Genomic DNA, 16,913 nt, shown 5'->3' on the forward strand with positions numbered 1-16,913 from the left:
TATTAAGATGAGTGTATGGATGAAGTTAAGGTATCCTGAAAAAAAATGTAATTAAAACATGTGTCATGAACATCGATTCGGATTGATAAGTTTGTATAATAAGGTGGATAGATGATACTAGTTATTATTGTGTAAAACATGATCATTGAAAGAAATAAATGAATATGATTGTTTTAAAATAATAAATCATCACCATCGAAGTGGGTCCATGGTATAAGAGTTTATAATAATGGCCAGTTCATAATTTTTTACAAAATTATGTATTTTATTTTGTATGAAAAGTTCAGATAAAAAAAATGAAAACCATAAAAAAATAGAAAAACATTAGGGGGTGAAATGATGAGCAAGGAAGAAAAAGAGACTATAATGATGAAGGATCAAAAAATATAATTGAAGATCATATAAATGAAGAAAAATAAATAAATAGAGATTATTTTCTATAAAGTAAATATTCAAGTAAAACTAGAAAATATTGTAGAAAGAGATATGCATAGTCAAGAAAAGAAAAAATTTAAGTAATATTTGACCACAAAGTTTCCTAATTGGAGATTTCTTCCAAGGAAAGAATATGAAATCTTTCAATTTTTCAAGCTTTAATAGAAACCAATGGTATAAATTAAATCTTGATGAAAAGAAAAATCCTATAGAAAAAAAAGACCAATAAAAACTCGTTTTTACAAAAAAAAATTACTCCCACGTAAAAAATAAAAGATGAAAGAAGAAAAACAAAACACTTCCTCTCTCTGCTAAAATCTCATACTTTTCGCTTAATTATCGCATTCGATTCACCTTCAATCAATCAACCTATCCACTTTCCTTCAGATCGACCATTAATTTGACAAATATAACCACTGTCCAACCCAAAACCATCATTTAAAATAGTGCATCTAACTTTATTTGTTTGCAATTGTACCTTTCCAAATTATATTAGCATGATTTTATGCGTTAAAATTTCTTTTATTTTGCGAAATGTCAAGGAATACTTCAATGATGGATTAAAGATAAATATTACATAATATGATTTTATGTTGTAGTTTAAAAAAATTAAAAGATCAAAGATCAAATTTAACAAAAAAAAAAAAAAACTTTTTTTCATTTTGGAGCATAAAACTTCACTTTGGTCCATAAAGTTTCATCTTTTGCATTATTTGGTCCTTATTATTTTAGCATTTTATATGTCAACCACAAAATTCTTTTTTTTTTCGCGCTTTAGTTTGAGAGAGTAGAGAGAGTCGTCAAAAATAATTGCGGAAAGAGAGACATCAAAAATAGTTGCGGAAAGAGAGACATATTCTAACCATTAAAAAGTCAATCTTGGTTGCAATATGTTTGTATTTACGAGAGAAATTTAATGAAGGTGATGTTTTCTTTTAACCATGACAAAAAAAAAAAAAATTGAGGTTCATAATTTGTTTATTTTTTTAATCTTTATCTTTTAGAGTGATTAGAGGGTGATAAAAGATTGAACATGAGTTTATTAAGGATTGTACTGTGTTTTTTAGGTTTTTTAAGATGAAAACAAGTTGAAATTTGAATTTTTAGGGTTCAAAAACTTAGACCCTCAATTTTGGAGTCATAAAAAATGATTGAAAAATTATCTAGTAAATGACGAGTTGTCTACTACAATAGATGATGATGCGTTATCTAGTGTGCCCAAACATTTTCATTCTTGGATAGGCAATCATCTTTGTAGGCCCAAGAACACTTGTATTTTTTTTTTTGTTTTACTTTTCATTAATTTTTTTTATTTTCCTTTTATTTTTTTCATTTATTTAATTTAACTATTTTTTATTTGTAATTAATCTTTATAATTATTTTTTAATTTCATAATACTTCAATAAGATTATTGTAATTTATGTTTAAATTTGTTTCCTCTTATATTTTATGTAAATAAGTTATATTTGCATTATGTATTTGTAAAAGCAAAAATTATATGTTCATAGCAAGTAGAATTAACCCCCAAATGTGTAAAGGGTAAATTATTTACAATGTGCATTTATATATATATATATATATATATATATATATATATCAACTTTAATCAGTGCTGTGAATAGCTCAATTGATAAATTGACTCAGACTCGGATCAAAACACCTGCCAATGAGCTCGGTTCCAGTTGTGTCTTCATCGTCTGAAACGACACCATTTTCTGATGGAATATGTATTTTGTGAAATATAACTAAAACCCTTTTTATATCCATCTTACATTAATATCTCGACCCTACAGCTTATAGGTAGTTTTAGAGTGAAGAAGACAAAGGAAAAAGGAATTAAACAAACAATTATAAACATTTTGAGTAAATATTATTTTTTTCTTATTTATTGATAGTAGAGATACTATCATAACAAAGCAAAACAAGTATATCTTATAAGAATTTTTCACGCCAAATTCCAATAACGACGGATTTATTTCTAATTTTATGATCTATAAGTGTAAGAGACAAAAATTTAAAAATTCAACAAAAAAAATAAAATATTAATATTATCATATTCATATATGTATTATTTTTTCAAAATTAAATTTATCACTAATATACATAATTTGTTTTTCATATTTATAATTTATAAGAATTTAAATAAAATAAAAAATACTTTAAATCCTATCAACTTCGATAATATTAACTTATTGAATAAGTAAATTCTTCAAAAACCAAACTTTTATTGAAGCGCCTTTGTTTCAGAAGAGGAGGATGAATAGATCAATTTTGATGGCAAGAATAAGCTTCATGAAAGTAACAATCTATTAAATCTATTAAAATATCTAGTTAATAACTTTCCCTACATACACCACACCATGCAGAAATAATATTTGATTTATATTAAAAACTTTTTACTTTTTTATTATTTTATTTATTTTGAATTACTTTTAAGTTCATACCCCATTTAAATAAATCTAGTTTTGACTGCATACCATGGATAACTTCGATGTATTACCATTATCTTAGCTGTAGCAAAACAGACTGATAGGATTTAAATGAAACTCAGCAACAAAGGATTCAGAAAGCATTCTCATCAGTCAAAACTTTGACAACCTAAAAATAATTCACAAGTCTTAACAGTAAATACCGAAACAAATTCATCTAGTTCAAACAGCAACTTGAAGCAGAATAGCCAGTAGAAGAGTTTGATTTGATTCTCTAGGTACGAGCAGCAGGTGCCCCCCCTGCAGGACGAGGTGCTTGCCCAGGTTGTCCAGGCTGCCCTGGCTTTGGCATGTCATCCTGCGATATATAAAACACAAGAAATAAGGAGTTTGATTGCACAAAATGTTTTTCGCTCAAAATAAAATATCTATATTTTTTTTTCATTTTAGAACATGAAAAAAATTAATTTTAAACAAAAAAATATTGAAATTTGGCCGCCCTATGTTTGGGGCGCAATCCCAAACAGGGCTAAATTAACAGTATCATTTGCTCGGATTGGCTTAGGATCAAGACGGCAGCCACAAGAAAGTTGTAAATACAGATACACAAACAGCCACATTCACACGAGAAAAGCTAACATACTACACAAAGGAAAATAAAATGGAGAAAATGACTTTAATTTCATGACTCAGTTCCCCACATTCAATGCTTACAAATCAAAAAACAAAAGCCTAGAATCAAGAATACAAACTTCAACTAACAAGCAAAGAACATCATCTTGTAAATTAAGAATGTTTGTAAATGCATCTAAATGGATATTCTACACCATGGACATCCAATACCTGGCAATGCACTATTGTAAATGACAAGCAGAACAATAACATATTGAAAAAGGATCTGTTTCGACGAACAAGATACAGACCTCACAAGGGATTACAACCATTAAAATTACAAGGCACAAAATGATCTACCATCATCAACAAGTAAACCATCAATTTCTAAACATTTAAAAAAGAAAAAGAAAATCAAATCAAATCCATAAAAAAACAAATTAAATATACATTTGTAACAGCATTGCGAATTAATAATGATAATGATAATTAATTAAGCAAAGAGATAAGAAAAGGGTACCCTGCGTCTAATGAAACGCTGTGGGGGCTCCCTGTTCCTGCGCTCAGAGCGAGAGCGAACCCTCACAACACGGGAGTGAATAGCACAAGAGACACAGTACTGCATCTTGACGTACAGTTTGGGCAAGACATACCCTAAAACCACAACAAAGAAACAATAAAGTCCATGACCAAATCGAGCAAAGTAAAACATGATTAAAAACTAGTTTAGCTAGTGATTTACCATCATAAACACAGGATTCTTGAACATCCCTGACAGCAGCTTGCTCCACTATGTTCCTCACGAGAAACCTCTTAATTGCCTTGTCCTTTTATTTATTTATTATTCATTAAAATCCAAAATAAACAGACAAATCAATCAGGGTCTTTCTGAAAATAACGATTCACAGAGCGAATAGACAAGACAAGATAGAAATTTCGTGATGTACCTTCGGGCAGCATTTGCCGCAGTTGGAGCATCGGATGAACTTGGTGTGTCCACGGCCGTGCTTGTTGCGGCCTCCATTCCTTCGCTTGAATGTCTGCACCAATTCAAAAAATAAAAAATAAACAGATCGTTAGAGCAACAAGGCGGAAAGATCTTGTTTGTTGCTGTAGGTGGCGGTAGAAATGATATCCGTCGAACTCACCATGGTTGCTGGCGGTTGTTAGTGAAGGCAGCTTAGGGATTTAGAGAGCTGGCTCTTCAGCACGGCCGCTAGGGTTTTTTTGTGGGTGAGACGAGATGATACTTGTTGCAAAGGGGACATTTTATAGGTGTGAATGGTTATACCCTCGCTATTCACTGGCCGGGCCGGTCTTAATTTGGGCCTAGAGGCCTTATATACATATCTGTGTGTGTGTTCTTGTTTTAATTTAAATTCTTAATTAGAATTTATTTTTAAAAAAAATATTAAAAACATTATATCATATAAATTTAATTTTTTATTAGTAAAAGGCTAAATTGAAAAACAATAAGGATGTAAATGTTATATAATTTGTTTTTGTGCTATCATAGATTTTTTAATAATTAAAGGATCTATGATAAAAGTTGACTTGCAATAAGAAAACTTTTTTTCTATTTTATGACCTTGGGGTTAAAAGGAAATTAAATATATTATGATTTAAACTTTTAATTGATTGGAGTAAAAACAATTAAAAAATATATTGTACGAAATTTTGATTTAAAGTTTCATAAATAAAAAAAAACACTTTCTATCTTCTAAAGAATTATTGATCTCTTAAAATTTTATTTTTTTATTTACACACATGGAAAAAAGGACCCAAAAAGAGCCCAAATTAAATATAACTTGTTGTCCTGCTGCTGTGAGTTAGATTAATTTTTTTAACATAAAAAAAATTAAACGATGTTAATATTTTTTAATAAAAAAATATTATAAATTTAAAATATAATGCATATGGATGATATCTTTTTTAAATATTAATGTGATGACATATTATATGATATTTTTTTTTTAAATATTAACAAAACGACATATAGAATCGATCTGGGTTAACTTATAAAATTTACAACATGAGTCATGAGACCATGATAATCCTATAGAAAATAAATTAAAAAAATTAAATTAAAAAAGGACAAAAAAAACTATCAAAGTCAACTCATGCTAACCTTCCAAATCCGCAACCTTGATCATGAGATTGGGATAACACCATAGAAAAAAAAATATAAAAATACGAAACTCAATTTTTAACCAATTCAATACTGAATGATGAAATAAAAAAATTAATTAAAAATGATAAAAAAAAACCCAAGTCAACTCAAATTAACCTATTAAACTCGTAACCTAATTCATGAAATTGAAATAACTTCATAAAAAAAAATTATGAAACTCCATTTCCAAAATATCCAACATTGAAGGTCAAAATCGATTAAAAATAAATAAATCCATAAGATCGGGATAATTCTATAAAAATAAATTAAAAACATTTATGAAAATCAACTCCTAAACAACCTAATATTATAGCCAATCGGTTAATTAAACATGAAATTAATTTTATTCATGTAAATATATTTGATTTATTAATAAAGATTTATTTATCTTTAATATTAATCAAATATTTTATTAATGAACTTAAAGTAAAGATAAAGTTCTTAGGACAAAAAATATTTTACAATAAAAATTAAAAAATTATTATAATTATAAGATTCTTATTACATCAAAGTGTTATTTCTAAATGTTCCACAACCTAAACTCACCGTAAAATGCAACCGTAACTAAACCATATATTATGTTCATAATCACATAAATCTAGTGTAAATAAATCCATGAAAGCAGTAAACGAGATAAATCCTATACTGATGCATGTTTCAATGAACACTTTATGTTCTTCTAGTAAAAAGAAATTCTCACCATTGCTCATAAAAATTAAGAAAATAAAATCGTTTTCTCTTGCATTCAACTTGTATAGTTTTTACATAATTTGACATGAAAACATGTGCGAAGTTAATTATGTGAAATACATCAAATTACTACAAGCAGCAACCGAGGTCACTCATAGCTCTCATGATCTCTAGGATCGAGGGCAACTATTTCTTTCATGACTTGAGCTTTGTCTGCCTCGAAACATTCATCCTCTTTATCTGTCTTGAAATCAGCAAGGAAACGAAGAAGCTTGCTCCTGTTTGCCACAAGCACGGTGATGATGTCGAAAGGCCTATTTTGATTTGCAGCGAAGAGCTTGAAAACATGAAATGCCTTTATCCGGATGCACTTACTTGAATCCCTGAGGAGATTCATAACAATCCTCAGATTGTTCCTCGAGCTCACGTATCGTGCCATCACAGCTGAATTAGAGTGATCCAACAGCATGTGTCCCAGCAGCTTGGTAGCTTGTATTCTTGTAAAATAATCAGAGGATTCCAGCAGCTTCGAATTAAAATCCGCGAAGAACCATTCATAGTTCTTAGAAAGAAATTCAGGAACTAGAGAATATTTATGCCTTGTCAATAGTTCCTTGAGCGTTAAGGCGGCATTTGAGGCAATGTCGAAATACCGAAGCTGTATATAATCAAAAAACTTCTTCAGATGTGCTGGTGATTCAAGAACATATCTCGCAGCACTCTGGTGACGCAGACACGCCCTTAGAATTTCACCGTATTGGATAGCCATGTCCATGTTTCCACAACCTGCTACCAAAAGATCAAGAACATCAGTATTTTTCTCCAGGTATTCTGATGCAATCAACCGGGACTGAACTTTATGCCGTAGTAGATTTGCAACAACTTGAGTGGCATCTCTCTGGGCCTCCAAGGTCAATTTCGGAAGACAGACGATGAGGAGAGGAAGTGTGTTCTCTCTGAAGAACTCCTCTGTCAATTGTGCACAGGCTCTTGAGACTGCAGAAGACTCATCATTGCCATAAGCAATTGACTTCAAAGCCCTGATATTTTTAGCCAGCGCTGCCGCCGCCTTGTTTTCTTGTTTTAAATCTGCCTTCTTCTTCTTCTCTTCTTGTTTTAAACCATGATCAGAACTAATACACAACAAGAGCCTCTGAGTTTCTCGTACTATTTCGACAGGAGTAATCTTAGTTTTGTTCCTGAGAAATATATGAGAAAATCCCATTTTGATGTCAAACGGGGTGTGGCAAATAAACTCACAATCGAGCCTTTTATAATGGCGGACAAGAGAGACCGAACTCCATGTGGATTGCTTCACCGACTCCCTTATATCTTGGAATAGAGACCGAATTGGACGTGGATTGATTTTTCTTGGAAACCTACGTGGAACCCTCTTATGTATTATATTATTATTGACTAACTAAGTTCTAAGGTTTTTAATTTTATCAATTTCATCCCTCAACCAACCATTAATTACTATGATAACTAAAACATTTCGTCCTTTGAGTATTTTCATTCAAAGTATTATCACCTCATTAAATGATGAGAGCATTTGTTCTTTGAAAATAAATTTAAAAATAGAAAGTTAATATTAAGACAATCAAAAAGTCTCAAAACTTAGACCATAGTTTTGAAACCCGGCCTGGCCCGACGGTCGACCAGTAACCCGGCCGACCTAGGGCTGGAACCGGGTCGGGTTGAATAAAAAATAGAGGAAAGAAAAACTCAGTGTGACCCGGTTCAAAACCCGGTTGCAACCCGTTGACTTTTGTTTTTTTTTTTTACTAAAACGACGTCGTTTTGATTAAAAAAATTGACCCGGGCGACCCGGTGACCCAGTCAAAACCCGGGCCTTGGACCGGGCCGGCCACCGAACCGGGTCTGAAAACTATGACTAAAAGAATTTATTTTCTAGAGTGGAACATACCAATGTGAGACGATGCTTTGTTGAAATTAGGAATCAGAAAAGGCTAGGTTAATTAGGATTGAGTTCTTTACATCCACATCCGACCCAAGAACACTAACATACTAATTTTACAGCATATTAATTTAATATGTTCTTAATTAATCATCATTCTTACCATGCATTCATAATTATAAATTAAAATTTCACTAAGATTGGTTTTCCCAATATAATATTTTAATAACAATTATTATATATGTTAAAAGTTGAAAATAAATTTTGGTGATCTATCAAACAATGTAATGAACGATTGCCATGAACATGGTGTTCGATTCTTGATTTCTTGACCAATATATTATATATTCTTTGTTTCTTTTAAGAATTTAATCATCAGAGCTAATCAAATATAATCTGAAATTCTTAACTTTACTTTTAACAAGTTAAAGAATGAAATAAAAGTAATGTCAAAACTACCAGCTCAAAGAAATGCAAAGCAACAAAGAAAGAAAATTGTTAAAAAAATAGCTACAAAAAATAAACCTTAGAACATAGAAACAACATCACATGAAATTTCATCCTCATATCTCCATAATAAAAATGAAATTAAAACTTTTTTAATCACCCTAATTTTCTTCATATTCATTCCATCATTTAAACTTATACAATGTAGCATGCTTGGTAGTAATTAAGTTCAACTTTCTAACAAAGGTTATGCTAGCAACATCAGTACAATTACTATTATTAATAATCATACTACATACCTTCTATTGAAATTTTATTAGTTATTAATTTTATCATTCAATCAAGGTTTATGATGTATTATTTTTTTTTCAATTTCATCCTTATTCTTTTGATTTTTTTTGTTTGTTAAAGGTATTTTTCTTTTCTTTAACCCTCCAATCAAAGAAATTTTGTAGCCTTCTAATTTATTTTTTATTTTAATTTTCACCCTCATTCTTTTAGTTATAGTTTTTTATGTTTAGATCTTTTTGTGTGATTGCTTTTTTTCTTCCAGTTTCATCATTCAGTGATTGATTTATTGGTGATTAGGTTTCTCTATTTTTCCATTTATTGTGTGTAGATTGGAAAGGAAAATTACTTGTGAGAATTTGCTTTCTTATTCTTGGATCAATTACTTCAGTGTCACTTCAATTACTAAAACCAAAGTGATATTTCACAGTACGAACGTCTTTATAAATCTTGTCAAAGTAATGCAGAGAGTCCAAGATGAGAAAAGAAAAGGAGAGAATGATTATTCAACAAATGAAAACCTTCTTATTTTCATATGGGTTATGTCCTTTTATATATGATTAAAGGAGGCGGTTACTTCCTTTAGTAACTCCTCTCATAACTTGGACCAGGCCCATCCATCATAGGCGGACTAGGCCTAACCCAATAACCAATATCTCTCACTCGTCCATGAAGGACTGAATCTCTCTAATACATTATACTTCAAACTTGCAGAAGAATTTCATATTTGACAAACAGACTGTGCGACCTGAAGCACACAGTGAAAGGAGCTCCAATATATAAGCCTAATACAAGCCATATAGGAGACATCAACCTCATAATTAATTATTCCTTAAAGTGTACTAATATACCTCAAGGATTTTTAGTTACACATGACTCAATATAATTCAATCCCTCAAGAATTTCATATTCAATCCATCCTTACAATTACAAGTATTCTAAATCATATCAAATCTAATCAAGTGATATGATCCCGGTCGGTGAATACAAGTAACAGGTGTAGAACTAAAATTACTTTTTCTTTCGCTCTCATATCAATCAAATCTGAATTAACTTGTTTTCCTAAGAGTATTCCTTTAAGTCGAATAATTCTATGACCATAGGATATACTCTTAAAGTAGCGATCATTAATACATCACCTCATGATATAGTCAAAAGTCACAAAGGGTAAGATTTTGATATCTTAGATATGATCTTCAGGACTCACATAATAAAGAAGCAGGGATCCATTCTTTATTCTTGTAATGGTCGCTAGCACATGTAGTATGAAATACATGTTATAGTGGAGCTTACTATTTTCTTTTCTTAAGATAAAGAGTGTATGTCGTTGCTTTTTTTGTTAGAGGAAATACATTATACGAGTCATAGTCTTATTTGCTAAAAACATAGACTTCAAATCAGAAATTCTCATTTGCTTATTTTTCATTAGTGGTGGATGAATAATTTCATACTCGGCTTAAATCATAATAAACACATGAATGACGGGAATTCATTCATGCCGATTCTTTTATTTAAGAACCACATCTTAGTCCCAGCCAAGGTGATGTTTTTAATAATCATTTTGAGTTAAAATTGCTCTCACTGTGCCCAAGTCGCTTATTAAGCATTAAAACTCAAATAGTCTCATCTCTACTCACATTACAAGTGCTAGAGGTGATTGCTCATGTGAGTAAGCCAATCTAAGTCTATCGACATACTTTAACAAATTGTACTATACGATACTCAATATAATCCATGAAACAAATAATGAATAAAATGATATTCTAATGGCATTTATTCATTACTCAATCACTGTAAGATTTCGTATGATCTTTAAAACTAATTATATTACTAATTACATTCTACATAAGCCAAGGGATCTCACATGTCTAACAAATGCATCCCTTACTATTGGTTTTGTGAGTGGATCTACAACCATAGAATTTGTAGAAATGTGTTTTAGGATCACATATTGTTCAATAATTGCTTCTCTAATGTAGTGATATCTCATCTTGATGTGTTTGGTCTTTCCATGGTATTTTGGATCTTTGGCCACAGCTATTGCAGCAGTGTTATCACAGTAAATTGTCATTGGGTTTGATGTTGATTTGATAATTTTCAAATGATACAGGAAATTTTTTAACCAAACAACATCTTATGTTGCTGCGGAACAAGCTACATACTCAACCTCTATGGTAGATAAGGCTATGCAGGATTGTTTCTTGCTCCTCCATAGTATTGCATTATCATTAAGCAATAAAGCACATCATGAAGTTGATTTGGATTGGTCGACATCTCCTTCTCAATCAGCATCAGAGTAACCAATCAATCTTAAATCTTTCTTTTCTTGGTAACATAACATGTAATTTGAAGTTCCTTTTAGATATTGTAGAATCCTTTTAACTGTCATCCAGTGTTTCTGACCAGGGTTTGATTGATATCGGCTAACCAATCTAACAGCATAACATATATCGGGACGTGTGTACATCATTGCATATATCAAACTACCGACAGCACTGGCATAAGGTACTCTGGACATTTTCTCCTTTTCTTCTAAAGTCTTGGGACACATATCACAACTTAGGCTCAAACTTTTATCAACAGGGGTGTCCATTGGTTTGTTATCTTGCATGTGATAACACTCTAACATCTTTTTGATGTAAGTCTCTTCAGTTAAACCCAAAAGCCTTTTAGAGCGATCTCTTATGATTTTCACACCAAGAATATAGCTAGCCTCACCCATGTCTTTCATTTCAAAGTTTGATGATAACTATTTTTTAGTAGTATCAATCATCTTTTTGCTATTTCCAACTATTAAGATGTCGTCAACATATAAGGACAATATTATAAAACTACTGTTATAACGTTTTAAATACACGCAATGATCTTCTTCCATCATTGTAAAACCATCCTTAAGGATAACTTGATGAAACTTGACGTTCCATTGTTTAGAGGCTTGCTTAAGACCATATATAGATCTTTTAAGCTTACAAACTTTGCGCTCTTGTCCTTTAGTCTCGAATCCTAGAGGCTGATCCATATAAATCTCCTCATTTAGTTCTCCATTGAGAAACACAATTTTAACATCCATTTGGTATAACTCTAGATCCATATGTGCGACTATAGCTAAAATGAGACGAACTGAAGTAATCCTCACAACTTGGAAGAATGTATCTTCATAATCAATTCCCTCTTCTTGAGTGTAGCCTTTCGCTACTAGCCGAGCCTTATAACATTCTATTGACCCATCTACCTTACGTTTAATTTTAAGAACCCATTTATTTCCAATGGATCTTTGTCCTAACGGTAAATCAACCAAGTCCCAGACTTGATTAATTTTCATCGATTCTATTCCTTCTTCCATAGCTTTGATCCATTCTCTTGCTTTAGGATCAAATAGAGCATGACTGAATGTTTTAGGCTCTTCATCATCTTATAGAGCAATCATGAACGCTTCCCCCTCAATCTCAAATCGACAATAAGGAATTAGTTCACGAATGCTTCTTCGAGGTTGAGATTGCTCATGATTTTTCTCCATGAGAGTAGGGATAGATAAAATATCACTCCTACTATTTCTAGGAGGATTAAAAGTTTCATCTAAGTCCTCTGCTGAATGGCTTGTTGGCCATAATCTAGATTTTCCATTTCATATAATTGAAAATCTTTTCAACCTTACCTGTCTTTGAAAAAACCTTTTCTAAGAATACAACATCACGCGATTCAATCTCCATCACTCTTCCATCAGCTTTTTCACCAATAAATACAAATCCTTTGGAATATTCAGAATATCATATAAAGATACACTTCTTTCCCCTATGACCAAGTTTCCCATATTCATGAGAAGTATTGTGAATATAAGTTGCACACCCCCATGGATGGAAATAACCTAGATTAGGTTTGAAATCATTCCACAGTTCATATAGGGTGGATGAGACTGATTTAGAGGGCACACGATTAAGTATGTAAGCAGCAATTAACAATGCATCTCCCTAAAAGGAAATTGGTAAGTTAGCTTGTGCCATCATTGACTTAACCATGTCAAATAGGGTTCTTTTCCTCCTTTCTGCTACACCATTTTGTTGTGGAGTATAAGGAATAGTTGGTTGTCTAGCTATACCCTTTTCATCATAAATTTTTTTAAATTATTCAGACAAATATTCACATCCTCGATTAGTTCTTAAAGCTTTGATCTTGATACTTAGTTTATTCTCCACCAAATCGGTGTATCGAATGAAGCAATCCAATGCTTCAGACTTATGTGAGATCAAATAAACATGATCAAACCGTGTAAAATCATCTATAAATATGATGAAATAATTTCCTCCATGTCTTGCTCTCACATTCATTTGGTCACAAATGTCTGAATGAATAAGCTGTAATGGACTACTAGCTCTTTTAACTTTGCCAAATAGTAATCTAGTTGCTTTTCCAACAAGGCAATGCTCACAAATGGGCAATTCCTCTTTGGTAAGTGATCCTAAAAGACCAGCTCTTGCTAATCTATGTAATCGATCTTGTCCAATGTGTCATAATCTAGCATGTCAAGTTATGATATTACTATCATTGATAGTGCTGGAATTTTGAACAACATAAATTGAAACATCATAATTAATAGATACATTAACGGTGTCTAACACCATAAAACCATTTAATACAAAACTAGAACCATAAAAAATATTATCCAGATGTATTTTTACACAACAACCAACAAATGCAATATTAAAGCCCAATTGGAGAAAAGCAAGAACAGACACAAGATTTCGTCGAACTTCTGGAGCGTAGAGTACATCATGAAGATAAAGTGTGCGACCGCCCTGCAAATCCAGTTTATAGGTACCGATCCCAAGCACAACAGCGGAAGCATTATTCCTCATGTATATGTATCTACTTCCCTTTGGAATTCGATGGAATTCCACAAAGGTTGTTTGGTCCCTTGCTATGTGGTCAGTTGCTCCTGAGTCTATAGTCCAAAAAGAAACAGATTCAGCAAGCATTAAACAACAGCTAACGTATAAGTTAGAGGGATGATTGTGGTTAAACATTACCTTTGGCTCAGTGCAATTACGAGCAAAGTGACCAGGTTTACCACAATTGAAACAATTCATATTCTTGTCTTTCTTACCGCCGCGTTTCCCATGCTTACGCTTATGTCCACTACTATTTGCTTTTATTCCTCTCTTGCCATATTTGGGACCTTTAGCCTTACCCTTTTTATATTTAGAGCCATATGTTCCACGCATCTTACTCTCAGATATAAAAGCCTCGTTTATAGGCTTCTCAGCGTGAAATCGATCTTCTTTAAGCTCGACATGACGAGCAACATCATCAAATGTCTTGATGTTGTCATTGTGGGTAAGGTTAACATGCATGTGTTTCCAATTGCTTGGCAAAGAGCGGATAACTGCTTGGACTTGTTGTTCATCAGTCATCTCATGTCCAACACCTTTTAATTCACTGATCATGTTAGACATGACCATAAGATGCTACCTCATTATCTGATTTTGGCGCTTCTTATAACCATCGAATTTAAGAGTTAGCTGGTGAAGTCTAGTAGTGGAGGTTCCTTCATACTGAATCTTTACTGCGTCCCAATCAGATTGAGTTGAACGATGCCTTTCAAAACGCAGCATAATATCATTTCTCATGCTGCTCAACATCAAAATGCGAGCTACATGATCTTTGTGTTTATAGGTTTGATATGCTTCCATATCAAGCTTGTGTTTAGCAGTGTTTCCTTGCTCATGTTCAGCCATCGGTTGTGTGATTGTTTTCAGCATTTCTTGCTCTTCCAGGAGATACTCAATCTTACGATGTCAAACATCGTAATTCTTTTCACTTAATTTGTCTCCATGGTTCAAATAAGCAATAATACTCTTAAATGCAACCATATTAAGCGTTATTGACAACAATTACAAATATTAGTATCTAGTACAATTTGATTGACATATTTTGCCACTCCATTCTAAATTAAACAAATAATAATCTAACACATACAATAGAAATGAAAAGAATGTTAAACACTTAATCAATTTCTATTTGTATGGTCTAATTTATTATTGGAAATTTAAATGAGTGCAAAATTATAGTTATTAGTTTCAACTAACAACTCCCACTAATCAGGTTGCAGATATTATCATATATATGCATATAATGTAATTAAAACTTAAATTACATAAAATATGCAGTTCACAATAATCAACCAATTACAAAAAAAAAAATACAATATTAAGAATAATAAATTTCAGAATTATTTTATATTGTAGGCACGTAAGTAGGGTCTCCAATTATGCCATCCACTTCATCAAAGTCATCTCCTCCAAGTTCATTCTGCTCAAACCATGAAATGAATTTAGCAGCAGCATCCAAATGACCTGTGCTTCTTCCAATGCGTCGTATACCCTTTTCGGCATACTGACGTTCCCTCTCAAGCAGCATTTCATATGCGAGATTGTTGAAATCTAAGTATTCCAGCCTATATTCCAACGATAGTCGCACCGTCATCCATTCCTCAGGCAGAGAATTGAGAACGATTAACATTTGATGTTCCATGTAGAATTCGTAAACACCACTCATACCTAGTCTACTCATCCAATGATACATATAATCAATGTGCTCTTGAATTTTATGAACAGGATTAAAGGCATAACCAATAAATGATCAATTTGTTGTTACCTATCCACTACAACCAAATATTCCAAAAAGCACATAAATATTATACTTAATATTTAATTAAAGCATGTATCATCATATATGTTAAAAAAAAACATACATAAATTAAGCAATTTATTTTAACTGTAAATAAATTGGCACCACAATTTAACAATTTATATTAACAAAAAAAATATTAATGGTCTTAATATTATTCTTGATATTAATATATATTAATTGCTAAATGGCAGTTACACATCTCTTAAAAGATGTGTTCATTAGGTTTTTTTTTTTCAACTGCCAAATGGCAATTCCAATTGACTATTGGGATTGTAGTCAATTGGAAATGGAAATATTAACTGCCGAATGGCAGTTACACATCTCTTAAGAGATGTGTTCTTTCGGGTTTTGTTTTTTTGTTTTTTTAACTGTCAAATGGTAGTTAATTAACTGTCAAATGACTCCAGTTGACTACTGCAATTGTAGTCAATTGAAAATGGAAGTGGCAGTTTCCAATCTCTATTTCTATCATCACTTCACACATGAATTGATAATAGAATTATATAACTGCTATGCAGAAAGTCTTTTCTAATTAATTATAGAAAAGACAAATTTATAACTAAATTATTTCATAAAATTTTGTAAATTCAAAATTCTCAATGAAAGTATTCTTTTAACACAAAATTTACATCTATCGTTCATGTAATAATAGATATACTGCATAAAAACAATATTAAAAATCATGGCTCTGATACCAATGTAGATTGGAAAGGAAAACTTACTTGTAGAATTCACTTTCTTATTCCTGGATCAATTATTTCAGTGCCACTTCAATTACTAGAACCAAAGTGATATTCCACAGTACAAACGTCTTTGTAAATCTTGTCAAAGTAATGCAGAGAGTCCAAGATGAGAGAAGAAAATGAGAGAATGATTATTCAACAAATGAAAACCTTCTTATTTTCATATGGGTTATGTCCCTTTATATATGATTTGAGGAGGTGGTTATTTCCTTTAGTAACTCCTCTCATAACTTGGACCAAGCTCATCCATCATAAGCGGACTAGGCCTAACCCAACAACCAACATTGTGCTTCTACTCTAATGACTCGAGTCATGACTTTAAAAAGTTAAGGCGAGTTTATATCCTTTTTTTGCTCATTTTCTTTTCTAATTTTATCATTTAATATTATTTTAAAAAAATAGCTTTGTGGTTTTCTTCAATTTTTTTTCTTTTGGGTTATTTCGGTCTCAAGGCCTGGGCCACAGGTTTTGCAAGTTCACCCAGGTTGGCTCAT

General features: G+C 31.7%; 2 protein-coding genes across 2 annotated transcripts; both read right to left on the reverse strand.

Moving 5' to 3' along the window:
* Nucleotides 1–2,914: 2,914 nt before the first annotated feature.
* LOC7455228 (40S ribosomal protein S26-3) lies at nucleotides 2,915–4,773 on the reverse strand. The gene is made up of 5 exons (XM_002325885.4): nucleotides 4,625–4,773; nucleotides 4,424–4,516; nucleotides 4,219–4,303; nucleotides 3,997–4,130; nucleotides 2,915–3,222 (listed from the first exon to the last, which is right to left on the reverse strand). The coding sequence occupies exons 1-5, from the start codon at nucleotides 4,625–4,627 to the stop codon at nucleotides 3,139–3,141; spliced, it is 399 nt and encodes a 132-aa protein (XP_002325921.1). The 5' UTR covers nucleotides 4,628–4,773; the 3' UTR covers nucleotides 2,915–3,138.
* A 1,666-nt stretch (nucleotides 4,774–6,439) lies between these two features.
* Nucleotides 6,440–7,561, reverse strand: LOC7455229 (putative MO25-like protein At5g47540). The gene has a single exon (XM_002325886.4). The coding sequence runs from the start codon at nucleotides 7,559–7,561 to the stop codon at nucleotides 6,485–6,487; it is 1,077 nt and encodes a 358-aa protein (XP_002325922.4). The 3' UTR covers nucleotides 6,440–6,484.
* Nucleotides 7,562–16,913: the final 9,352 nt, after the last annotated feature.

Source organism: Populus trichocarpa, chromosome 19 (assembly GCF_000002775.5).
Source record: "Populus trichocarpa isolate Nisqually-1 chromosome 19, P.trichocarpa_v4.1, whole genome shotgun sequence".
In the NCBI taxonomy this organism is placed as follows: domain Eukaryota; kingdom Viridiplantae; phylum Streptophyta; class Magnoliopsida; order Malpighiales; family Salicaceae; genus Populus; species Populus trichocarpa.

What these genes read in the sequence shown, in the direction of transcription:
- LOC7455228 (XM_002325885.4), bottom strand. An exon ending in GCGGCAAATGCTGCCCGAAG is followed by an intron (nt 4,304 to 4,423) that starts GTACATCACGAA and finishes AATAAATAAAAG; the next exon opens with GACAAGGCAATTAAGAGGTT. An exon ending in AGCGTTTCATTAGACGCAGG is followed by an intron (nt 3,223 to 3,996) that starts GTACCCTTTTCT and finishes TATATATCGCAG; the next exon opens with GATGACATGCCAAAGCCAGG.
- LOC7455229 (XM_002325886.4), bottom strand. Translation starts at nt 7,561, where the DNA reads ATGGGATTTTCTCATATATTTCTCAGGAACAAAACTAAGATTACTCCT.